Source organism: Pezoporus wallicus, unplaced genomic scaffold (assembly GCF_028554395.1).
Source record: "Pezoporus wallicus isolate ANWC-B61680 ecotype Strahan unplaced genomic scaffold, APGP_CSIRO_Pwel_v1 contig_2908, whole genome shotgun sequence".
Classification (NCBI taxonomy): domain Eukaryota; kingdom Metazoa; phylum Chordata; class Aves; order Psittaciformes; family Psittacidae; genus Pezoporus; species Pezoporus wallicus.
Genome location: NW_026642179.1, coordinates 127,007 through 153,003, shown reverse-complemented (window position 1 = coordinate 153,003; position 25,997 = coordinate 127,007). Strand labels below are relative to the sequence as shown.

General features: G+C 38.2%; 1 protein-coding gene across 2 annotated transcripts; it reads left to right on the top strand.

Moving 5' to 3' along the window:
• Nucleotides 1-1,982: 1,982 nt before the first annotated feature.
• LOC130609225 (solute carrier organic anion transporter family member 1C1-like) lies at nt 1,983-25,457 on the top strand. 2 transcript variants are annotated; one of them, XM_057427960.1, is made up of 15 exons: nt 1,983-2,120; nt 8,312-8,466; nt 10,783-10,924; nt 11,013-11,145; nt 13,187-13,299; nt 14,086-14,232; nt 14,351-14,449; nt 15,456-15,698; nt 16,547-16,711; nt 17,277-17,472; nt 18,950-19,112; nt 20,516-20,700; nt 21,928-21,992; nt 23,155-23,272; nt 24,178-25,457. In XM_057427960.1, the coding sequence occupies exons 2-15, from the start codon at nt 8,335-8,337 to the stop codon at nt 24,392-24,394; spliced, it is 2,118 nt and encodes a 705-aa protein (XP_057283943.1). In that variant the 5' UTR covers nt 1,983-2,120; nt 8,312-8,334; the 3' UTR covers nt 24,395-25,457. The 2 variants fall into 2 exon arrangements, with proteins under 2 accessions (XP_057283943.1, XP_057283942.1); XM_057427959.1 differs by lacking the exon at nt 1,983-2,120 and adding an exon at nt 4,068-4,194.
• Nucleotides 25,458-25,997: the final 540 nt, after the last annotated feature.

Genomic DNA, 25,997 nt, shown 5'->3' with positions numbered 1-25,997 from the left:
ATGCTGGGAGCCCCAGAACTGAATGCAGTACTGCAGGTGGGGTCTCATGAGAGTGGAGTAGAGGGGACCATGCTTCTTTTGATGCAGCCCCTTGAAACAATATATTTTCAGTCTTATGTCTCAGGTAATTTTTCAGACCATGCAAAGGTGATGGGGGTTTTGCCCTGGGCATTTCACCTGATGTATGCATGTATTTCCTTGCCGTCATGCTGTGATACAGGTCACATTGGAGTAGCACCTACAAAGATCTAAGTGCTCTCACCCGCCAATGACTTGCACACTTCCAGTTCTGTGTCTGTAATAGAAGCTCCAAACCAACCTACTGATTAAGACTGAATGGAAAGAGAAGGTGTAAAAGCAGCATTAGAGACTACACTTTGTTATTTTAAAGAGAAAAATAAGAAATATCATTTAAAAAGTACTTCCTGGTCTACTTTCCCCCAGATAGATACATACTGCAAATCAATGACAAAATTGTCAGTGAGTTCTTATGAAAGACAAAAGCTCCACCGAGCAGTGGAAGGAACAAGTCCCAGACACTAGTGAAGATGGTCCAAATCAGCTTGTCAGCATGCTTTACAGCAACAAACTGGAACTAGAGTCGCTGAAACAGGAGCATCAAGAAACCTTTTCCATCATTGTAAAGGTTTTTCATGTTCTCAGGGTTTCCTTAGCAGTACACCATCCCTTTTACTTAGTTCATTAACAAAGCTTTGAAATACATTGATTTTTTCTATTTAGGGATTAGTTTCCTGAGAATAAAAAGAACTGAAATCAAAGCTGCCTACTGCAGTTGGTCTCAGCCTGGTCGACTGCTGCCTGCTACTTGCCTCATCCCTTGCAAATTGTGCCTTGGCAGCCACTTCTTCTCGTGGGAGTCTGCTGCCACCCTCTGCCTGGAGGAATCTGCAACCAGCTCCTGCGGTAAAGGTGATTCTTAGTGTGGCTTTTTAAGGGATTATTTTTATTGTTTTTATTATTTTATTTATTTAATCAGCAATTACTGATATTTCAGTGTTCTTATTAAGGGATTTTTACTATCCTTTTTTTTTTTTTTTTTTTTTCATGAGCCTAAGTTACAGTCATACGGGAGGGCTTGGATGGAAAAAGGGGTAAGATAGGTCTTTTTTCAGATGGGAAACCATAGTCTTTCTTTGATTTCACTTCAGCAGTTTCACATTTGCCATTCTGGTACTTTTGGTCAACAGTTCTTGGCTCAAGAAGTCAACTTTGAACGTGGATGCTTCTACAGAAAGCTTGGACGACAGCAGTGTGACTATAAAAATAATTCTTATCATCCGTACAGAAAGCGAAGTATTAAAGATATTTTAATTTCTGTAAAGTTAGAAATTAATGGTATATACAGGACTATAAAAAAATAGAAGAAATTGCTGCGTATTTGTAGGTTAGCATGTGGAAACTGAAAGAATACTGTTTCCCCTTTTACTATATGAAAAAGAAAGTGGCAATTTTTTTCTGCAGGTTCTGCTACTTCCAGGTTACAGAGTACATTTAGTTCCATGCCTTATCATATTTTTAGGACCAAAAGCAAAGCAAAAAAGCCCTTGGTAAGTCTGCTAATACATCTGAAGACAACCTGGAAACGAAACCTTGGGAACTCAAGGTTTTGTCAAAAAAACATTGTAAACAAGAGGGAATATTTATTTTGGCATAGTCAGAGCATAATATTGGAACTTGTGACACACCTTTGAAGAAGGATGAAGACACAGGCCTTTGTGTGTATATGTGCTTGGTGGAACATCAGTAACCACACAAATTAGCAGAAGTACAGTGTGCCATCCTGTAATAAAGATCAATAGACAAGTCTTTATGCCTATCTTGTGACTAGAAAATTTCAGTCATGGTATAAGAAACATGCTGGAAGTGGATGGTTGGTGCTTTATGCCACAAAAAAAAAAAAAAACATAAAGAATCCCACCATTGACAAGAAGAGGACCACATCTGTTGTAAAATCATAACTCTGACCTCTGTGACGTCCATCCAGAATTCAACTTGATGAGAACTGAGTGAGACCAACAAACTTCTAGTTAGTTCTGCTTTTAGCACAGAGGACTGGACCAGATGACCTCCAGAGGTTCCTTCCAGCCTGAAATTATGCTGTAAATCTAAGACTTTCTCTAAGATTTTCTCTAAGATTACTTTCTCCTGGAAGGCATCTCAAACTCTGATGAAGCCAGCAGTTAAGACCCATCTATTTTAGGTTTTTCAGCCAGGCACCAGTCTGTCTCTTTAGTTTTCATAACTATTACTAGATTTCTAAATATATTATGTGCAGCATTACAGCTTTTGAAATAATAGTAAAGGCACAAAGTTAGCTGGAACGGTTATACAGAGAAGAGTCTGGATATCGTAGAAGGGGAAAAAAGAATGAACCTGAGAATGGCAAAATAGGAGTGGAATACAATGTTAAATAGAAAGTTGCACGGCTGATGGCCAATAACAGGAGTTTCTGTTCCAGGGGAGGATTGCCTTAGCTGAAAATCTTGAGAAGACCCTGAATGTACCTGTTGATTTTAGGTAACTACGAAAAACTCTTAAAAAAGACGAAAATGTCATACGTAATCTTAGAACATATGTGGCAAGGTTAGAGATAAGGAATAGTTAACATATCAAAATGCGATACAAGTAAGATTACACCTGCAATATTGTATACATTTTTATCCATGTGCATTTATGAAATATGGATCCAGACAGAAAGCACTATCACTAAGGGTTCCAAGATGTGCTGCAGAATCAAAAGAGACTATATTTCAAGAAATTATTAAGCATGATTACTTTATTTACTTAGTAAAACAAGTTGAGAAACTGTGCTCTCTTCATCTGTGATCAAGGTTGAGTCCTCAGTACCAGATTGAAAGGAATAGCTTCTAAAGCCAAAGAACCCTATCAGTTTAAAACTAGAATATAATTTGGTCATGACTGGAAATTGAAAGAATGCTCCTATATATCAGAAGACCAGTCCTTTGCAGCAGCCTTAGAAGTGGATGGAGTGGGAGGGAATTAAATTCTTACTGCTCTCAAGGCAGGGCTTGGCCTTTTCACAAAAGGTGCTTTTGAGTTTGCAGACTGGATTTATGATCTGGATTCATGATCTGGATTCCTTCTGCATTCTTATTTTATAATTTTACTAATACTTGCAGCTGAATTGCCCTGACATATAGCTTTGGAGAGACTACCATTTTCTTGATGATGTCTCTTGTTCTAGGCAGCTAAAGGGAACTGTCTTGCTGAAAGCTGGAAAAGCCATGAGAAGTGCAAGGTATTGCTGATAACAGTATTGAAGGCAAAATTCAATTAAGATTATTCAAAAGTCAGCATTATTAAATAGGCTGTAATTGGTGGCAACCATGGCAGGGAATGGCCCCCAGACTGCAAGGAATGGAACTTTTTGGTATGACATCCAAGCAGAGAGCTATCATACTTCACATGCTTTAAAAATTGTTTCTCTTTTTAATGTAATTACTTTCTGGAATCAGGCATAGTGCACAACAAAAGCACAACCAAATAAAATACTTCTCAGGAAACCCACTCAGGTTTCCCTGAACTAGACCTGTGAGTAGGTAAAGGGATGCTCCGAAGTACACATAGCCCCAATATACTTTTACATTGGGTTTGCCCATGCTATAATAGCACTGAACTACAAATCTGAACAGTCTTCTAAGCATGATTGTTTGTTCAATATACCTAAAGCATTATATTTATTTTCTCTTCCTGCAAGTCTTTAGCTGGATCTAGCAGATCTTAGCTGAATGGACTTTAGCCATAGACTATGAAAATAAAACTTCATACCAAAATTCATTTTAGCTATCCATAACCATGTGCACTTCTAAAGTTGGAACATCCCATTTTTAAATGCCAGGAAGGTATGAATTATTATAAGCTTGACTAACACAGGAAAAAATGTGTTTCACAACAGTGTAAAAAAGGAACACACTTGCACATTTTCTACCTAATTAATTTTTTACTACTGTGGATAAACATGTATTTTGGGACCTTTATCAGAGGGCAGAACTGGGAGGAGACAAGATTAAAACTGCCTAAGCCATAGTTTGTGTTAGAAGTTAATGATTCTTCTACCAAATACCAGCACAGCTTTGCTTAAGAAGAGAATGCTCTGACTTTTGAGCATTTGTGTGGTAGTATAACTGCCATTGCTGTGGATACAGAACCTAGGTAGGAACCTCTTTAGTATACTTTTTGTTTGTCTTACACTTAAAATGTTGCCGTTTAGTGTTTGCAGCTAATGAACATTATTTGTGTAGTACTAGTTGCATTTCCTGTGACCAGTAACATTCCTGTTGTAGATGTTAATGATTTAATGATGGCATCTTGCATTTCTATGAATGTAAGCATCATATTTCTTGAGCAAGCAAACACCACTGAGGCCTGCATATCAATGTGGTATTCATTTTTTATATTAGGTTAACTTAAAAAGTCTTATTATTCCTTAGTGTATTTAAAAATCAATAAGACAATTAGATTAGCGCTGCAGTAAAGTACTGTAAATCAGCACAGTTCCATAAAGTGCTGGATGAAATGTGGCTTTTGATTTGTGAGTTTTTAGTCTACGGGATGGTAGTACCATCTTGAGGTGAACTGCTTGAGAGTACAACTGTGATGAGAAACAGCCCAAAGACTTGCAGTGTCTTTGCTGGATTCTGAAAATTACTCAAGCATCATTGTATTGGTTTTTTTTTATAAGAATCTAAAAAACCTTTAGCTAACTGTCATCTTCATCTTTGTAAACTAATTACCTGTGATTCATACTAATGTGTTTAAAGTGGTGCTCTTATTCATTTTAATTTGCATATAATTAGGGGGTAGAAAACCAAGCTTGAATTTTTTTAATGTTCACTAAGAAATAGATCTAACAGGCAAGAGTGAGGCCATGGCCCCTAAACAATCATATATTCTGAAGCACTAAAGAAGCCTGAGGCTGTCCTTTGCAAGGCTGACTGCTGTGTTCTGGAGCAATCTTGCAGGGTGCCATATGCTTCCCATGATGTTGTGAAAGATCTTGGCTCCCACCAACGAAAATGATCTACACTGATTATAGTAAAGAACCTTGATCTTTGCCCACCCAAAGTGTTTCTCAGAAGAGACTCTACTGAGCACAAGATCAAATGAGTTTTTCAAATGTTCCCTGGGTATGATGCAAAAAACAAACTGGAAGAATGTTAACTTTCATTCTCATAGGATAGCTTAGGGATTTTTGGTGTATTTTTTGTATCTGTATGATTGGTTTTGGGGAGAGGATTGTTTTCTTCCCTCAGGAAGGAGATCAGGGTGATTTTGGTTTAGGTTGACTGAATAACTAAACAGTGCCAATATGTTACTTGACTGATATCATCTTTTTGCAAATGCAACTACCTCAGGTCATTGCTGCAACCGAATGGCTTGTGAAGGCAAAGTGTAATAGTTTATAGAAATCATGTTAGTGAAAGGACACACTGGTGCAGAAAGCTTCACTATTTTCCTTTGCTTGCAATCAGATCCTTGGTTTAAAATAACATTGGAATAAAGCTAGTGAAATAAATCTAAAATAGCAACTTTATTAATACTTGCAACTGTCAGGCTCAAGAGCTAATATATGTTGACATAATTGCGAATCGATCCTGTTTACCTTTTTTTCTAATCTTCTTATGGCATGGCATTTCCCCAGCCCTGACCTCTTCTATCTCCAGCAGATTTCCATGTAGGTCGGGGTCAACTGAGGATGGGACGAGATGCTGCCAGCAGCTCCAACTATTGATCTTTGCACACAGCTTGCTCTAAAATTTCTCCAGCACAGTTGCATCATTTTTTTGCTTCCTACCTCCTGTTGTAGCCTTCCCCTGCAAAAGCAGCACCATCTCTAGCAGCATCTTTGCAAAGCAACAATAAGACAGGAACTAGTCACCCCTCTTCTTGCCTGAGAGTCCTTCCCTTAGATCACTGGAGGAACTGAGAGCTGACATTGCTAAATAAACTAGCTTCCACCTTCTGGCTGGATTAACACTTTTCTGTTTGCATCAAGCAGCTTTTGCCCTACAAAGTTGAATTTAATTTTATTTTTATTCTTTTTCTTTTTTTTCTATATTCCATGTTAACCTAATCTCTGCCTATTAATGCATTTTTCACTCTTTGCTTCTAACTGCTTAACCTGCTCTTTGTACTTACTGCTCGCTATTTTCAGTCTTACTGCCCTTTTTCGTGCCTTCACAGTCTTTCTCTGAAACATTTACTATTTCAGAGTATGGATAACTGACTTCTTTTCTCTTTTCTCTGTTTTGCCCCTTATTTCTATCTTTATATTTCTCTGCCTTCACTCTTAATCACCATGTACTGAGATTTTAAGTCATGTTGTACTCTCAAACTCTCAAAAGAGCTACTTCTTTAGTCCCGTGACCTGCAACAGTGTGCTACCCCAACTTCTTATTGTAGCCATTAATGTCTCATGACAAGAGGGAGAAGCTAATCTTTTCAAATTACACAGAGAAAGATGAATTTCAGAGGACCAGATGCCCAAAAGTATTTGAATACTAACTTTTCCTGAGCACCTCAATTAGCATGCATTTCTGTTGGTAATTGTGCAATTTTGAGGAAATCTTTTCCCCTGCTTCTTGTTCCTATCACCTAAGGAGCCAAAGGGAAGGAAAAGCCTGTTTTTTGTCCAAATGTGTGATCTGGCATAGACTTACAGGACAGCCACAGAAGCAGTGATACTCACATGAGTCAAGTGTCTGGGGAGCAGATACGAACAGTGGGAAAGGAAATTAGTTGTTCACGCCAGCAGTAGTACCTAAGGACATGCTCATCAGCGTAAGCCCCCCAAAATCCTACGTTGTTTAAATATGTTTGTGGTTTTGTCTTAAACATCGCTATGTATTAACCCTTTTCTATCTGAATGAAGAAAAATCCTTACCCTTTAGATGGTCTGACAAGTGTTACTCTGCTGTATGTACTGTAGCAGAGCAATTTGCAATTGCAGATGGACTTTTTCCAGCATTGGAAAAGTTCATCCAACTTTTTTCAGCTCCATTCAAGCATGGAAAACCTACCTTTGTGTGGTGTTTCCCCGCACCCCACCCCCCTCCCCTTTCTGTTTTTCACCCTTTTCTCCAATGAGGAGACTACTGTGAAAAGTGAAATAAACCAGTTCCTGTGAACTATGATTTCTGAGTTCTGACTTGGGGACATTAGTTTCAATACTCCTATCTCCCCTGTGTATCAAGATCTGCAGATCTGAAGAAGGTTTGTTTCATGTGACCCATTTTTTCCGAGGGGCTCTGGATCTTCCTTCAGAAATCTGTTTCTAGTTGGAGTTGCACAAACGGGCAAGTCTTTTCATTCTTTAAATAAACTTTGCAAATAGATACATAGAATTCCCTTTCAGATTTTCACTGAAGAATTCTTTGTAATTGCTTACCCATCCCTCAGGAATACAGTTAAAAAAAAAGATAAAAAGAAGAAAATAAAAAAGTATTGCACTATTTGTTGTAATAAACCCAAATTCAACTTAATTATGAGGCAGGGCTTTCAACAATAAAAAAAAAAAAAATGTTATATTAAAGCAGGGGGTAAGATTTTTCATCTATGGCTACAGGGCGTGCTCTTCCCTGGGGAGCTGGAGCAGTTTTGCTGAACTGCTGAGTTGCAGATGATTTCATGCATCAGAGGATATAAACAGCACTCTGAAAACAGGGGATGAAGGATACCCTGTATACTATCACAAGGACTAAAAATCAGATAATATCCTTATAGGAGGTCATTTAGCTAAAATAATGAATTCTTTTGTCATTAAGAATTGTTTCTAACAGACCAGTGTGAAAGAATAAGTCAGATGGCATGGTGCTACTACAGAGATCTTACCAATATGATGACTGAGTCCTAAGCTGCTTGGCCTGCAAATTCAGAGCCTCCCTAGCACTCTCTGTGCTTCAGCACTGATGCTTTGTTGACCCTTGTAGTTTGTTTTTGGAGAGAGACTTTGTCTCTTGCTCTTTTGTGGAACCTGTATTTTTAGCATTAGAAGTCATTTTGGACAGGAAAAGAAAGGGGGTGGGAGCAGAATGGAGCAGTGGTCAGAGTAAAGAATCATTTCACTTGAAATATGTCAAAACAAGATACTTTGGAATTTAAATGAATATACACTTTGAAACACCCAAGTTCCAAATAATTTCCAATGAAAATATTCAGTTTCAACATCTCAGCATTTTCCTATAACTACTGTTTCATCAGAAAGCTCCTTAAGCAACTCTATTTTGGCATATGCGCTTTTGTATTTATTACTGTTTTCTTTTGGGTTCAGATCACTCAGTAAAGAAATCAACCATGACAGCGGAAACCGAATCCAGCAATGTCAGTGACTCAAATCAGGAAGCCGAACCTGCCCAGCTTTTGGCTAATGAAACAAACAGAAATCTACCAGTCAGAAAGAAGACTTCCTGTTGCACTGGCTTGAAGGTTTGGTGCCTTATCAATATGATCATGCTGTTATATGTTAGGAAATGTTGTTCAAGATACGACATGCCAGATAACTTCATTCGTGTTCACCCTACATTTTCTGAAACTGGATACACACTGAAGTACAGGGGTGGTTGAATCTCATCTTTGTCCTAAAGAAAATAAAAATTCCTGATCTACCGTATTACTTGCAAGTTACTCACAGGTGGATGCCCTTTTTGATCATTAGAGAAAAGTAGCAAACTCCAGTTGAAGCAGCCTAAAATAAGTGACTATGATACACTGTTGTCTGGAGGTCGCTAACACCACCCATTCTTGCAGGGACAAAATAGGGTGAAGTGAATTGTATTCCAGGGCTTTTACCTAATCCAGAGCTGTAGGCCAGACAGTCCACTGATTCCCACAAACACACAAGCTTTCAGGAGCACACAGGAAGAATTCACTGAACAAAGAAAGTAAATTAATAAGAATTTTGCTTTCACGTTAAAGCTATAGTATGTATTGCTTCTGGCTGAGCTGAAAATACTACAACAGTAAGATTTCTTTTGACAGCCATGAGTTTGGGTTTATGTTTTGACTACTTCTTCAGCCAGCTTCCTCTCAGGTTAAGTTCCATAAACTCAGCGGAGTTGCAATAAGGGACACATTTCTCTCTATAAAAAAGCCTATAAAACAGAAGATTAGTGGAAAAAAATAGGCAATTGCAAGCTTCCAAAATATGCCAAAATATTTTGGCTTAAGTATCAGGCAAGGATTATTAAATTTTAATTTTATCTGATTCATATCTGCCACCCATACACACTTGCAAAAAGTAGGGTCTTATTTCCCTGGGAGACTCGCTGCTAACTTGCCAACATATATGTGGGTAACGTGGCAAGGCTGTGGATCTATGTCTAACTTTATAGCAATGACAGCTTAACATGCACAATACATTGGAGGTAATAAAAGACGAACTGTTATTTTCCCTTATAGTCTATCAAATGTTCTGTGTTTTACCTAGGGATTGCATTTTTGAACTCAAAATACCCAAGTCACTTTTGTTTGTGTTTTCAAGTTTGTGAAACACAATCAGTTTGTGATTTCAGACAAAACCACTGAGAGCACTGCTGAAATAAGACAAGAAAGGTGGTTCTTACAAACTTCTTGCCAGTTGAGCTCAGGAAATATTAAACATGTCAGGACAAAACCTGCACTTGTGAGATTTTTCTCTTTATTCCTGATAAAAAGAGAGTAAATATACCTATTTTCAAGCTTTTTCTTCCAGTATTGGCTTCATTTCTTAAAGTAGATAGCATCACAAAGTCAAAATCTATATTTACTTTTGTTTACATACCCAACATTTTGTTGTATTGGAACTTTTACCCACTGAACAATAAGTCTATTTGTTTTTTAAGACTCTGTTGAAATAGTTGGATAATATTTAAACAAATTTAGTTTAACTTGTTATCAAATTCATCTTTATTTGTAAAAGCCAAAATGTGTTTTAGTGGGAGCACCTAAAAAATCATAAAGAATATTAAGTTTTCCCTTATGAGGTATATGATATACAGGCAACATAGCCATGATCCAAACATTTCAAAATACATCATCTGAAAGAGAGATAAACTCAACAAGTCTGTTCGAGCTTCCACACACTGTGATATCATAGAAACTTGCATAAAGCCTTTATTTTGATGCCATGGCTATCTATATGTTTGAGATAGAACAAGTTTCAAACTGGCCTAAAATAAGTGAAATGGCGCCCAAGCAGAGGAAAATTGGGCTAAGATTAGTTTTAGGTTGTACTAGTATTAGTAAATCTATCTTGATTAGGTATTTAATTTCTGGCAAATTTTATACTTCTGCAGCATGTAGAAATCTCACCATTTTGGCTGCCTTCAGCTTTTTGATTAAAGTAACTACAGGATATCACTAACGTGACTAGTCCCCAGTGAGTTCTTTGCCAAATTTAAGTTTCACAGGCTGTAGGATTTCTGCTTTTGAGTACCTCTGGCCAGCAATGCAGAGAAGATCAGGCTTTCTGTCTATTAAGATTGCAAACCTGAACCCTAAAAGAAGCAGCTGCTCTCAGCGCAGCACCTTGCACCAGCCCTTTTCAGCAGGGAAAGCCAGGAGCAAACAGTGCTGAGAGACCACTCTAGTGCTTCATAGCATTAGGGTATGTGAAAATTAATCCACACAATATTGTCACTGCAATTTGAGTAACAAACATATACCATTATAATGATTACTCCACACAGTTTTAAACATATTTGATCCCCCTGTGACCAATTTTCCTGCCTCTACCTCCCATTTTCTGTCTTAATCTTTCCTCAGGTATTTCTCGCTGCTTTATCATTCAGCTACTTGAGTAAAACGTTGTCTGGTACAATTATGAAGAGTTCCATCACTCAGATTGAACGAAGGTTTGGCCTGACGTCATCTACTGTTGGTTTCATTGACGGGAGCTTTGAGATGGGTAATTGATATTTCATAACATGCAGAGATCTACTTAGACAAATACAGAGCACAGCACCTAGCACTGATTTTGTTTCATTACCTTCCAGGTAACTTGCTGGTGATTGCATTTGTAAGCTACTTTGGAGCTAAACTTCATAGGCCCAAAGTAATAGCTGTTGGATGCTTTACTATGGCTGTGGGAAGTTTTTTGACAGCAATGCCTCATTTCTTCATGGAATAGTAAGTATTAATCAAGATTAATTTGGGTAACCTAACATTGGAATTGGATACTGCTTTCTGGTTTTTGAATGAAACTTGGTGTATGGATTTCCAAAGGCCTATAGCAACTCACCTCAATGTGCAACGAATCACTCTTCTCACAAGTATCACTGCTCATTTTATCTGGTTGGCAAAATATGGCTTCTTTGCAGAAAAAGTTCAACTCCTCGAAAAAATAAGAAAGTCATAATGCTTTAGTTTTCAGCCAGACTTGTTGAGAAAAAGATGCAAAGAAGGAAATTATTTTCCAAAATCATTAGAATTTATTTTTTCAAGAAGAAACAGATATGATAATCTTATGAAAATTCAAGTTTCAAAGAAAACATTTTCTTCAAAAATCGTCAAACGTACTACTGCACTGGTGCTATTTCTTTAATGAATTATATACTCTTCCCGAATGGCAAACTGTAAGAACACCTGTTGGGAAAATCGTTGTCAACCTAAGAATGTGGCATTATGTGCTGCTAATAAGGATGTCAGGATCATGTAGGCAGGAAAGACAAACCGTTATGAACCACATAAAATTATGAGGAATATAGAATCCATGTATATGATTTCCAGAATAAGTCTGTACTGTTCTGAACAGGATCTCAAAGCTCTGAGCCAGTAACTTCCTATTGAGTGACATTTCTATGTGAAATATGACTTTATTTATAGCAACAGGTAACTCATGTAAAATCAGGGAGTCAGAGCTTACTTAGTGATGAAACCAGCCCACAAAGATGTTCACTAGAAGAAATTCCAGTCCTTGAAAGAAGAAACCAGGGCCTTGTTGTGTAAGGTGACACATTTTGCTCTCCTGCGGCAAATAGCTGCTCCTCACACAAAGCAGCCTCCCAGCTTTGCACAGAACCTGCAGATGAATCTGAGTTGGTAGAGCTGGTACCAGGGTTTTTCCTGTTCCCAATGCACATGGCTGGTTAAACTCATTTTCCATGGCTGGTTAAACTAATTTTTATTCATTTTCTCCAGGCTCAGAGACTTACAGCTTGTTGCTTATACGCAATAATGTTTCCAGCCGCAGCTCTAATACAGTGATAGCATGTAGAGTAAGACACATTTCTGTTGCTCTCTTAAATATATTAGAACAATTTGAGATATACTAGTGTAAAAAGAAAACTAAGGAATGCTTTTTGTTATGACAGTAGATCTTGTACTAGCATCAGACTTCTACTTTCCATACAATTTCTCATGAACCTGGGCCAGAATGTTTAGGAGGAAACTGTTCTGCACTGTCTCTTCTGGTGAATGCTCTTTGTTTCAGGATGAAAAATAAGCCTGCCAGATCTAATGGAGTCAACGCAGTTCATAGAAGCAGAATGTGTGCTTTACCATGTTGTTCTGCTTAAGCTAATTGTACTTTGCACCTCAGCAGGGCTCCTATCTGGAAAAAGGATCATGCTGCTGAACAGCTTCCATCACCTGAGCTGCTCAGCTGCCTTCTCACAGTATTGTTCCTTGTAAATACAGCCAAAAAGTGTCCTTTAGCTACCAACTTTATCCACTCGCTACTATACAATAGCTCTCCCTAAAGACAGTGCAAATTATCAGGCAAACAGATACTGCCTGAAGATGACTTTTCCTCACTCTTCCTCCCCACTACCTCAAAATACACATCTAAACTAAATAGGGAGACTGATTCTTCTCTTCCTCATCGACTTGGGGTCAGCATAAGGAGCTCACCTGGACCTGACCCTAAATTTTTGTACCAAATTTCAATCCTATCTGAATTAGTTACAACAGCCCTTTTGAATTTTCCAGCTTAAAATGCTGCATCTTCTAGACAGATGCATCTTCTAGACAGATGTTCTTCGTTTTAGTGTTTTGGTTTTCCAAAATAAGCTTAAATAACCTTTTTTGCTCCTTCCAAAGCACTTTGTGTTGTTATTTAAACAAAGATACATTTCTCTTAATGGAAATATCAGTCAAGTGGTTCCTGTCCTATTACACTAGTATTTCCCTAATGGACACTGCTTCTAAACCTACTATTGTGTGTTTTCAGTTATAAGTACGAGACATCACATACAGGTTCTTCAGCAAACTTAACTTCAAGCATAAATCCCTGTTCCCTACACCAAGATGTGAACGAAACCTTCTTGCAAGTCTCCAGGTCAGGTAAGGAACTGTAAGTGTAAGTACAAATACAAGAGATAGTTCTGTGGCTGCAAATGGAGTAAGTCCATGCAAGATGCTCAGTCAGACTTCTAACATCAGTCAGCACCTGTTTGGGAATATTACCAATATTTTATGCACTTTGTGTACCACATTTGAAGAAGAAACATCCATCAAACATAAATTACAAGGATCCCATCCTCAATTTCTTACGTTCACTCTTCCAAATTACAATAAAATCAAACTAACACTGAAGCGGATGCTGAGACTATGTTTGAATTACACGGAGTTTGGGACATGGAAGAGATAGCATGACAGGACATGAAACTGCATGGAGTTAACTGTAAATAAATGAAAGTTTCTATAATCTTGATTACAATATGAAATACAGCTCTTGTATGTACTGATTTCCATGGGACATAGGTAAAATAAGAGCCAAGCTGTGTCCCAGAAACACAAACTTCTCACGTTAAAGATAAATGTTATATGCCAGGTAATGTATTCATAGCAATATCAATCTGCCATTTTTTACACAAGCATTTTTTCAGATGAGTAATACTTTTTTTGTACTTGTAGAAACAAAATAAAATGGTGGTGGAGGAAAGTGTTATTAAAAGATTATTAAAGAGTATGATGAGGTTGATGGCCTTTCATTAATCTTCTATGAGGAAAATGTTGTTAATACATTAAATATAAAACTATAATCATTTCATGTGCTGAATTTCCTGTGGTTTGTCACTGTTTCCCATTCGACTATTCTATTACAAAGATGTAAACTCTCATCTGCAGGCTGTGAGAAGGAACCATCATCATATATGTGGATATATATCTTACTGGGAAACATGTTACGTGGAATTGGTGAGACACCAATAACACCACTGGGCATCTCTTATCTTGATGACTTTGCTAAAGAAGAGAATGTTCCTGTGTATGTAGGTAATCTCAACATAAAGTAATGTGAGACTTGTGGTGTAAGAAAGAGGTCTATCATCCTCTGCAGAAGAAAATTTTCAGCTGTTAAAATGTACTAGCATCTCCTTCATTATATTTTCAGCAAGTTTGCACACAATAGGCATGCTGGGTCCAATGTTTGGTTTCCTGTTGGGATCTTTATGTGCAAGACTGTATGTGGATATTGGATTTGTGGATTTAGGTAAGCAAAGCAAAAAAAAAGCAAAAGTTAAAACAAGCTAATACTTGTTCATAACAGGTTCTTCTACACAGTTGCATAGGTTTTTATTATGATAATTAATTATAGTAATATAATTTATATTTAATTTATATTTGTTTTATTAATTTTGTTTCATTAATTTTGTTCAATACTTTATTATCATTTTATTAATTTACTGGAATCTTTTAGGGTAAAGGCAGAATTCGACAGGGAACACGTTTTAGAATTGTGTTTTAGGATTAAAGGATTAAAATGCATACTTAACTTTAAAAGTTAGAACCAAGAACTATCACAGTACCGAAATGTTTCACTGAACTTGGGTCTTAGTGAAAGAGCTCTCCTAGCATGGCAGTCTTGCAGTTTTGGTGAATTACCTGGCCTTTCAGCTGAGCATTTTACATTATTTATAATTCATGTAATGTTTGCGATATGCCAGCCAGGCCTTCCTTATTCAAATGAAAAGAAAGTACATGCATATATTCACATCTGCAAAAGGCCAGAGGAAGGAGAGCAATCCCTGTTGGCCAGCATGTAACAGTCATAAAAATTAAATTCTCATCTTCCTTGCAATACAAAGTTTAAAGTCCTGGCTAATCTCCCTGATGCCCCTATGCTTAATAGCAACCTACATAATTCAGGTTAGCAGAGGGTAGTCTCCATAGAAATATATCAATCAGCCCTAAAAGGACCTTTTAGGGGTGCAGCTTGTCTGCCACACCTTTTTGGTTTCTTATGTGTTGGATAAAGACCTCTGTGTCACCACGTATGCCACAAAATGGCAGTCAGCATAGGACGTAGAAAGGCAGATGAAACAACACCTTTAAAGTCCGATTCCTGATGTCTTCACTTCTTGAACAGTCTCTCATTAGATTATTTTGGTTACCGCTTAAAGTCAGATATTGTAAAATGTAGCGATTTTAGCAGATAAAGGGTGGTAAGGTTCAACTTATTCATTTAGGTAACTTGCATCTGTTTCCTTGAATTCTAGGGAGCATCACTATCACCCCACAGGACTCCCGCTGGGTGGGTGCATGGTGGCTTGGTTTTTTAATAGGTGGAGTAATCAGTTTCCTAGCTGCTATTCCATTCTGCTTCCTGCCAAAGAGCCTGAAAAAAACAAAAGTCAACAATGACCAAACTTCATATGGTCTCTTGGAAAACATTGGGTCTACAGAGAAGAAACTTACTGCTGCAAAAACTAAGCCAAGGAAGTGGTCAGTAATACTGAAAGGCAAGTGTTTCACATGTTGTATAAATGTGAAAAGGCAAAAGCACAATGTACAGTGCAATGTAACAGTTCTGAAAAACATTTTCCTCCCTTGCACTTCAGTCTGAACCAGTTAGCTGTCCCCAGGAAAGAAGGGGTCTGCTAAAGGTTTTTAGAAGTCCAAAAGCTTGTTCAAGTCTGTGAGGCTCTGCATGCATCATTTGCAATGTATCATAGCCTGAGAAGCACCTCTCTCTAAAATTTTGTGGTAGAAGAAATTTGAAGAGTGGAAAAATTGTTTCTGTATCAGGACCTAAAAAAAATATTAGAAGGCTCCTTTTGGAGTACTGAAAACCAAATTATTCATCTGATCATCATACAGCTCATGGAGACATTGAAGCACATTACTGCATAAGGAAAATGTACCTGTTCTCAGGTTAAGAAAGGGGTGAAAAGGAGGTGGGGAGAGATAGCTTTGCATCATTGGTCAAATTCTCCCATCTTTGTTCAGATCCCAGTGGAAGACACCGGGTATCTCCACAAAGGCAGCTCTTATTTAGCCTTGAACCTGTGATAATATCTATGGAAGCTGAAAGAAGTGGAGCCCTGTAATCTTCATACACAGAGCTTACTAGAGCACCCATGTTTTAACCCATAATTCTGTCTTCTTTTAGGACTCTTTTCCTTTATCTTGACCTCTGGTGGTCTTCAAGAACCCAATTTTGCTTTCAGATACTCATATGCAAATGAAGATCAATGTGATTTACACTTGGACAGCTGAAAGAAGGATTTTGTCTTAAGTTTTGTAGACTACTCACCACTAATTATGCCATGCATCTTCCAAAGCCAACTCATATATCCCTTTCTTTCAGATTTCTATACCTCCCTGAAAAAAGTCTTGAGTAATCGAATGTACTTTACATTTATGTGTTGCTCACTGTTACAAATTAATAGCTTTATTGGTTTCTTGACTTACAAACCAAAGTACATGGAACAGCAGTATGGACAATCTACAGCTAAATCTAACTTTCTAATAGGTGAGTTACATTGTGCAATGACTGCTTATGCTATAAGCAGTGCATGGGAATAAGTTCTGGCATGCTTTTTCTGGGACTGAATTCCTTGCAGAACAGGCTGATGTAAATGGCACTCTCCTGAACTTGAATTATATAAAAGCAGCATTCAAACTAATGTTTTGGTGCTTATAGGACCAGAATAAATTATTATATTATATATGATACTCTATGATATTATATTAAATTATGCCATGTCATGTCATGTCATATTATATATCACATCATGTCATATTCTGTTACATTACATTACTATTTACATTGTAGCAACAGGACCCCAAATGTGCAATGAATGTGCTATGGGAGTTCTAATTTCTGCAATGTCTGACAAGTGCCTTCCAATGGTAGTGGGGTTTAAGGGTTAGGCGCTTCAAAAATAGCATATGGGATTAGGCTGAGCACAAAGCCACCTAAAGTCATCATAATAGAACATAAAGCTGCCAGGGCCATCAGTGTGAGGACAGACTTTAGCTCTTAAGTCCACTGTGACTTTTTTATTTTAATATTCCCTTTCTATAATCTCTTACAGGATTGACGTCCTTACCTCCTATAGGTCTTGGAATTTTCCTGGGGGGGCTTTTAATGAAAAAGTACAAAATGGGCATCATTGGAGCAACCAAGTTTGCATTTTCCATGTCATTTGTGGCCTATCTCCTCACTCTCTTGCATTTTTTTGTTGGCTGTGAGAACCATGTGGTAGCAGGAATGACAGTGTCCTATCAAGGGTGAGTATAAAATGAAGAAGAGTATGATTTTCTCCATGGCAGCGATAGTTAAAAAAATGTACTATGAGATCAAGGCTAAAAGAGAAACATACTTTTGCAGTCCTTAAGAGAAAGTGAACACTACCCCGTGTCGTTGTGATAGTTTCATCGGTCAGCACTGTCAGCCAGCACTAGCTAAAGATTCGTGAGAAATACATCAGCAAAAGTGCATCATTACTAATGTAGAGTCTTTGGCTGAGTGTGTGTGATGTTTGACACAGCATTATTTCTACACCAGAAGCAATTTGCTAGCAAAGCGTATTCAGTAAGAGGATGAAGCATATGTGACAGAGAGCACTGGTAGCATATACTACACAGACAGAAAGACTGCAACCTGCTAGACTCTCAGCCTCCTGCAAACCAAAATGAAGCTTTTATGCCCACTGAAAAGGTTCTCTCCTCTCAGGAGAGAACCAGGGTTTGAAAGTTACAGGCTGTTATTTTGTCTTGGAAAGAGTGAAGATATCAGCAGAAGGGATGCATGCTGGGATCTAGCTGTCCAAGGGGCCCAGCAACACTCTTGCATATGGGTTGTCACTGCCTCACATCCAGCCTTTTCAGAGTATCATCTTATGGCTAGTGTGAACCTGTCTGTGTCTCCCTGAAGACTTACCCACATTTCAATAATCTGTCACTATAGTTAATTTATCAAGCCATACTTGTTCACAGCTGAATATGTGCAACTGAACAGGCAAGATGCCAAGGGTGTTTATATTTGTTGGAACCTGAGAACTAGCTGCTGCTTGTCCTGTACTCTGCAGCATTTCACTAAGAATGCAAATGGTGGACCACGGAATGTGCTTACTAAGTGCTGAGGTGAGAGAGATGACAAGCACATAAGCTTAATTAACCCAGAAAGGAAAAGATGAGGGAAGACATCCCTCTTTGTTGCAGATCTCAATACCCTAAAAATGTCTGAAAGTAAAAAGGAATGCTGCATTCTCCATATTCTCTGAGGCTGGGCTTTAAGACATGGGTCTTTAAGACATGGGCTTTAAGACAGGTTTTTACTATGGAGACCAGGCAATCTAGTTTCTATCACTGTTGCAGTTTTACCAGGAAGTAAAGATGTACTTGATAAGACTGTGTAAATTGTTGCTAGCTCTGTGTTCAATTAGGTGATAGTCTAGCTGACCTCTCAAAGCCTTGTAAAGCTTTTACTTTTTTTTTTTCTGTCTACATCTATCAAGTAAAATCAGTAGTAATGTTTCTATTTCTTTCTTTTAAAATTCTTTATAATCTAGTAATCACTTTAATGTCAGTGCAAGTAGGATGGAATCTCAAACAAGCAAATCAATACTGTAGAGACTTAACTATGAAAATGTGTGTCCTGGGCGTATGAAGTGGGTTTCAGGACAGCAACACTGGATAGATCCACTGACAGCACTGAATTAAAAGTTTCTTACACTCTTACACCTGTCTAAACTTAACTTCCAAGAAAACCCATTCCATACCATGAAAATGATATCTTTTCTGAGTGCAACTCTGACTGCAAATGCTCCTCCAATGTGTGGGATCCTGTGTGTGGAGACAATGGAATCACATATGTTTCAGCGTGTCTAGCTGGATGCACGGCTTCGGTGGGACAAGGAAAGAACACAGTAAGACCCTTCTTCAATTTCTGAGGTTTTCTACTAGCTTATTTTCTGTGTAATGTCAGGGATTTAGTATTATAATGTATTTAAGAAAAAGCTAAGTTATTAGGGACCAGTCAGTGAAGTATTTATGATTTCTTGCTACAAGCAGCGCCGAAGAGAGATTTCTCTGAGTTAGTGCACATGAAAGAAAAAGTGCTACCTCCTTGTTGTAGAGAATGATTTTCATCTTTTGTAGATTGAATACAAGAGGGGGAAACAAACAGATGAAAGTGGTTACATGTTGTCTGAAAGTTGTCCATGTCTTGCCTTTTATAAACCTGACTTTGGGCGCCATGTTTAAAGTCAATAGTTGAAGCACACTAAGATAGTGCAGTATCTTTCCCAATACTGGTCATTATTTTGTAAGTACAAAGAATGACTTGAGGGGAGGCAGTTTGTCTCCCCCATGTGAGACTCTGGGATGGCAGGATTCTGCTTATTGTTCTGGCTGAATGCTTTCTGCTCCGCACAGATTGCTAGTGATAATGTGCAGAGTCCCAAAGAGCAAGCTCCAGGCCATGGATATAAGCCTTCATTGGACTGTATCATTCCCATGTTTTCTGATGCCAAATGATCCCTACAGAATACACATGCTGTGGAGCTGTTTCTTGCAGCCAAACAGTTTTCTCTCCAACAGATTTTTCTTTGACGCTGGTTTCTCTCTGCTGTCTACAGTCATCTTCTCCAAAAGACACTATTTGCTTAAAATCTTAAGGCAAGGGAGAAGGACTCAACAGCATCCATGACAGTGAGACCAGTAACTCCTACACAAGTCTGTCTCTGTAGAGGTTAAGGTTTGTGGCTTACAGTTCCCTTCACCTCAGCACACCCTAAAGCCCCAGAAGCCTTAGCTAAAAGCTGTTGCTCCTAAACTCTCAGTACACTTACTGCTAATCTCAGGGCTCCACAGCTACTGCTTACAGCTGTGAGGTACGTCTGGGGGGTCAGCATTAGCAGAAAAGGACCTGTGATCCAGTTCCTTTTCACAGACACAAGTCAACAGAAAGGTGGTGTCACCTAGCATGGTGTCACCTAGCAGCAAAAGGCACAGCTCCTTGAGCCTCGCTTTTCCACTTTGACAGCCCTCTGGGGAAACAAAATCTGAGGCCAGCCGCAGAAGTGCTTCAGGTACGCCAAACATCCTCCAAAAAGGGTTACTATGTCCACTGGCAAAAACATGCAGGCACAGAACATCTCTTCCAAATGTTTGCAGGAAATAAAAGGAGAAGCTGCTGCCCATTGCACCAAGAAAGCCAAATAAGACAGGAATGGGATGCTTAGGAATGCTTCAGACTCTGCCTGTGTCTGAAGGCAAGACTCCCCATTGCATGAGTATTGTCCTATCAAATGTGCTTTGTGTCTTCCAGGTCTTCCATAACTGCAGCTGTATTGAAGCCAGCAGTTCATGGACAGGAAATAACTCTGCCACCTTGGGGCAATGTCCAAAAAGTGAAGATTGTTCAATGAAGTTTATTTACTATACAGTAATACAAGTCATAAGTGGCTTTTGTTATGCATTGGGAGGCACCCCAGCATACATGATTATGTTTAGGTAAGTAAAACTAACGGCGTACCAAAGATAGAGGCTTTCCAACAAGGGCATCAAAACTATGTTTAGGTTACTCTCCCTTAGGAAAAAAGCTTCTCTTGCAGTATAACAGGCTTTCTTTAATGCACTTTGTCATTTCCCATTTGTTTGTGGCCGTTTGTTAGCATCAAATGTGCCTTTGCTGCTATCTGTAAGTTGATTCTAGTGTATTGCTTCCAACTACTGCAAAATGGTTTCTCTCATGCCTGTCATATGCCCAGGTTTTCCAGAACACATCCTCTTTGTCTGCTTGGTTATTCTGGCTGAATGGATTTTGAAAATGTTTGAAAATGCATTTCTGGATGTGAGGTTGCCCTAACAGATTGTATTTATCAGATGTCTGGAAATTCATGACACGTATGGGCTCATTCTGAGGCTCCTGTGCTTCTGTCTGTCAAGGTACACAGGTTCAGGCATACCAGGATGTGATTTGGAACCATGTGTACAAATCAGTACATACTTTTCAGTAATCTGAAGAGAAAGCTTTCTTAGTAGAAAAAATGCATTAATGGCAAATTTAATGGTAGGCCTAAGAGCATTGTGTTATCCTAAATGAGCGTGGAAAACAGTGTGAGCTCCCTCCCTTCCTCATCTCTGTGCGATGCCTTTTGGAGTGTTGACCATTTTAATATTTGTAAGGAGGTGGCAGAAGCTGGATATGTAATGAATTCAAGATCAGTGAATGACCATTTCTGATGCTTGGAGTATGGTTCCAACAGAAAGGCATATTGCCAGATAGCTTTGCGTAGTTCAAGATGTGGCAGTATACAGAGAAATGTCATTCAAGAGTAGAAACGTGGCACACTAATGCACCTACTTGCAACATCTGTGTCTTAGGGAAATATTGTATATCCCATCAAGTGAGGAAAATGTATGCAGAGAGTTAAGGCAATTGGAGAGCCCATTTCAATTAGACTAGGATAGACTGTGATTGTGACTTTAAAATTTCACTTCTTCAGTTATGCTTAAGTGAATGGACTTCCCAGGAGCTATGTGATGGAAAACAACAGATTAATTCACCTTTTTCATACCACTTAATGTATTTTCAACAGCTGTAGCAAGCACTCTCCTTCCAAAAGTTTGGCTCTCTGTCATTAAGAGTATCAATTTCAGGTTAATTAACAGCAGTTTAATAAGCATGTCTTAATACTAGATAGGCAAATACTTCATAATTATCCCTCTTTCTTTCAGATGTGTTCAGCCAGAGCTGAAATCTCTTGCAGTTGGTCTGTACACACTCATTATGAGAATGCTAGGTAAGAGATCATTTTGGTTGAGGTGCTTCTTCATATGGCTTTAAGTGACACCAATGCAGCCACTGTTTATCAAACAGATATATCCCTGAAACAGTTGTTAGATCCTGGGGTGTTCCTGAAGATCCTGGATTTTTTCCTGAAGGTCCAATATTCAGTGAAGAGTTTTCTGGGAAACTATCTAACACAGTTCTGAAAACCTTTGACCTGCTGATTAAATGCTGTTGCAGTTTGGGAGCTTGATGTCCCAAAATGGGAAGAGTTTCTAAGCAAAATTATAGTATTATCTTGTCTTTCTAAGCACTGACTCCTTTCCATAGGCTTTTGCTTCAGCACATTGAACCACCATGCTCCTTCTGTTGCAAGGAAGAGGAGTCACTGCCAGCGTTTCAAAAAAGCTGGCATTTCTCTTCAGTGACTTGGAGATTAAATCTGATGCACTCCCATCTTACTTCTTGAAGGAACTTCCATAAATGATGTTAATGATCATTTGTCCCATCGTTCCCTGACTAAAGCACTGATGATTATAATACACAGGTCTTTATAGATATATTACTGAGTTCAGGTTCTCACAGGAGCCCTAGGGCAAAACAGGCTGAAAGTATAAAATAATAAATTATTTTGTACATCAAAATACAGGATGCTCCTGCAGGAATGAAGCTAGTGTGAAGCATAGTCCTGTACATGCTAAAGCCTTTTCCTGAAGTTAATACTTGCCTTTACTTCAGCAAGGCCAGGATTTTGTCCCTTGTCTGCCATGTTTTGCAGAAAAGCATAAGCTCGTATCTGGCCAAGCCGCACTAAGGATTTCTGTTGCTTTACCCTCATTCAGACAGAAAGGACCATCAGCCAGTGTGGTTAATTCAGGCTATGCATAGAAGAAGGAATGATTCATCAGAGCCATGCTTGAGAATCCAATGTGCATGACTACAAACCTAGCCAACCCATCAGAGCACATTTCCTGGGGACTGATGATCCCCACAGCACAGAGAGGGTGTCCCAGCTTACAGTGATTCTGATAAAGAAAACCCCCTCCACAGTCCAGTCCACATATTGCCATTATTGAAGCATGTAACTTACCACTAAGAAAGTAATATAAAGTTGATTCCTAAGAAGATGTCTTTTCCTGTGATATCTTTTGACGTTTTTGCTTGTTTCCTTCCAGCTGGGATTCCAGCACCAGTTTATTTTGGTGCACTGATTGACAAGACATGCTTGAAATGGGGAAGCACAAGCTGTGGTCACCAAGGGGCTTGCCGACTCTATGACTCCAATGCATACAGGTAAGGCAAATTAGGGCACAATAAACCTCATGCATTTTCTTTCTACAGATAGACATGCTTTGTTGTGTTATACTGCAGTGTATGAAGCCACTCACCAAAAATTCTGGTCAGATAGTGACTCTGGACTCAGATTTAGGTCAATCCAGAATTCCTGAAATTGAGACATCTTAAGATCAAATCTAAACCTTAGTTTTTTAGTCAGTTTTTATGTTGTGCAAAAATCATTTAATATCAATGACCGATTTCTGGAATTAATTACATATTTTTAATATCCTTTGAGTCAATTTAAAAGATTTGGTATGATAAAAAGATTGTAAGATTTACCATCAAGAAGAAAATAACTCAGATCTACCCTACTTGCAGGTAGTTTGGTCATACTGCAAGAATGTTAACTTTGTGTGCTGGCCACATTCAAGAGAAAAATAAATGAAAGAAAGTCATGCTGAGCAGCTGAAGGTGTTGGTTAAACACAAACACTATTGGTCTCCAGAAGGAATACTCCAGAGATTTTTCTCAGTTTCACACAGACCTGGGCCACTTCTGATGTGCTTTTTATTTTTAAATACAATAGCCCACTCTGGTGTTCTCAGCATATTTCCAGCCCTAAAAATTGCAAGGCCTTAAAGTGATAAAAAAAAAATCTTCAGAAACAAATGGAAGATGATGATTTTTTTTTACTTTGCAGCTGTCTTCATAAGCAAAAAGAATATTATCAATCCTTTAACATAAATTTTTGCAAGCAGAAATGTTCAGTTTGTGGTTCCATTTATAAATAATGAGTTTTAATATTTTCCCCTAAGCTTTTTTGGTATGTATGTGATCCTTAAAAGCCATTTATGGTGATTTTCTTCAGTGTCTTTGAAAACTTCAATGTTTGACACTATCTTCTAATCTCTATCCCACAGGTATGTCTACCTTGGTTTATCAGCAGTATTAAGAGGTCCTTCCTACTTGATTGCAGTCCTTTTTTATATATTGATAAAGAAAGACTTCAAAAATAAGGACTGCAGGCCTATAGAGAATGGAGGAAGGGAAGATGCTCCTGTGAATAAGGAAGATAATTGCAAGATCAAAGAACGTTTGCCAGGTTCTACTGATGCAGAGAATGAATCATGTATTTAGAAAGCCTCTTAGATCAGTGGCACATGAATCAGGACAGGTTCTTTTAGAAGCTACTTTCACCATATTATGAATAAATAAATAATAAATATTAGCACCATTCATAAAGCAAAACTAATAGCAAACTTGTGATCAACAACAACAAAAACTAACATATAAATATGAAAGTGCCTTATGTCTGGTGACATACTTACCTGTTATCAGGACAGACAGCCCAGGTTACATGAACTGAACCAAATTCTCAACAGATAAAGAAAAACCCCCAATAAATCCAGTATGCAATTTTTAGTGGGGTCAATGATGACTTCTGGCAGAACAGCCCACAAAATGTGATGTTGATCCTGTATGCAGATCCATGCAGTAGACTGCCACAGGAATGACAAGCTCACAGCTAACAGTAGCGTTTTGATTTCATCAAATTCAACCAGAATCCACAGTAAAACCAAATCCTTTAAGCAAAATATTTCCACCTTATCTAAATGAATCATTGCAACAATTTTCCATCACAAAATAGACAAAAGCAGTATTTTTCCAAGAAGCATTTTATCTTAGCTCAGCTGATAATTTTATGCCTACTTAAAACTGCAAATAGGTTGCCTTAAAGGAAATAATTGTTTTTTAAAATCTCAGCGTCTTAGCATTTTATTAAAAACTAATTCTTTTAGTTAAGTGACTATGAAACACAAGAAATATTCAGAATTTTTTAGCTATGTTTTCTTAGCAAAATCCACCCGACCTATGGTCGTGCCTTTATTGCTATGTCATGTACTGTCCAGCAGAGGACACTCAAACAGCAACATTGGCCCTATGCTGCAAATACTCGATATATTTGCCGTGTTCAGACTTTATTGTTCTGGGAGAAGTTCATCATCAGGCAGGCAAAACACTCACCTGAGTTTTCGTGCATCTTAAAACTTCCTCAGTGCAAGCCTTTAGCTCATATATTCAAAGTTGCTTTTGTGTATTTGTTGGTTTGTGCTCATCATATTTGCGTCACTTGAAGCTTGACGACGATTATTACTCTAAATAAAAAGATGTTTACTTGCGTACCGTTTCACAACAGTGATTGCATTCTCCACTTGATACTTTAAAACAGAAGCTCAAGGCTCAGTGGGATATGGCTAACAGACATGTTAGATAGAAAGTACACTGAGCAAAATGCTGAGTCGTTCTCAAACGTGTTGTCTGACATGTCAGTCACTTAGCAGTGATTGAAGCAGCTGAAGGGAAAAGAATGGGACTTTTTTCCAAATGAAGTGATATTTACTGGAAGTAGAGATTCTCCATCTATCAAAACTGATATGGTCTTTTCTTACAATTGCATTTGCAAATGCTTTGACATATCCAGAAACAGCCATAGGAATGACCTGTGGGACCTAAAGGAATGAACCTCCTTATCTAACTACTGGGCTTGGGAGTGAGTTTTGGCAGGGAAAGTAATTGCAACTGTCTAGTTCTGTTTGGTTTTCAGCTGCTTTGTCCTCATGGTATTTTATTAACATGTGTTGGTTCACATATAATTTCCTATGGTGTCTTTAAACCCAGGGCTTTAGGTGAGGCATTTTTAACCCAAAATCTGTAACCTTTCAAAACACCAGTTTTAACT

What these genes read in the sequence shown, in the direction of transcription:
- LOC130609225 (XM_057427960.1), top strand. Translation starts at nt 8,335, where the DNA reads ATGACAGCGGAAACCGAATCCAGCAATGTCAGTGACTCAAATCAGGAA. An exon ending in TATTGGATTTGTGGATTTAG is followed by an intron (nt 14,450 to 15,455) that starts GTAAGCAAAGCA and finishes CTTGAATTCTAG; the next exon opens with GGAGCATCACTATCACCCCA. An exon ending in TATGACTCCAATGCATACAG is followed by an intron (nt 23,273 to 24,177) that starts GTAAGGCAAATT and finishes TCTATCCCACAG; the next exon opens with GTATGTCTACCTTGGTTTAT.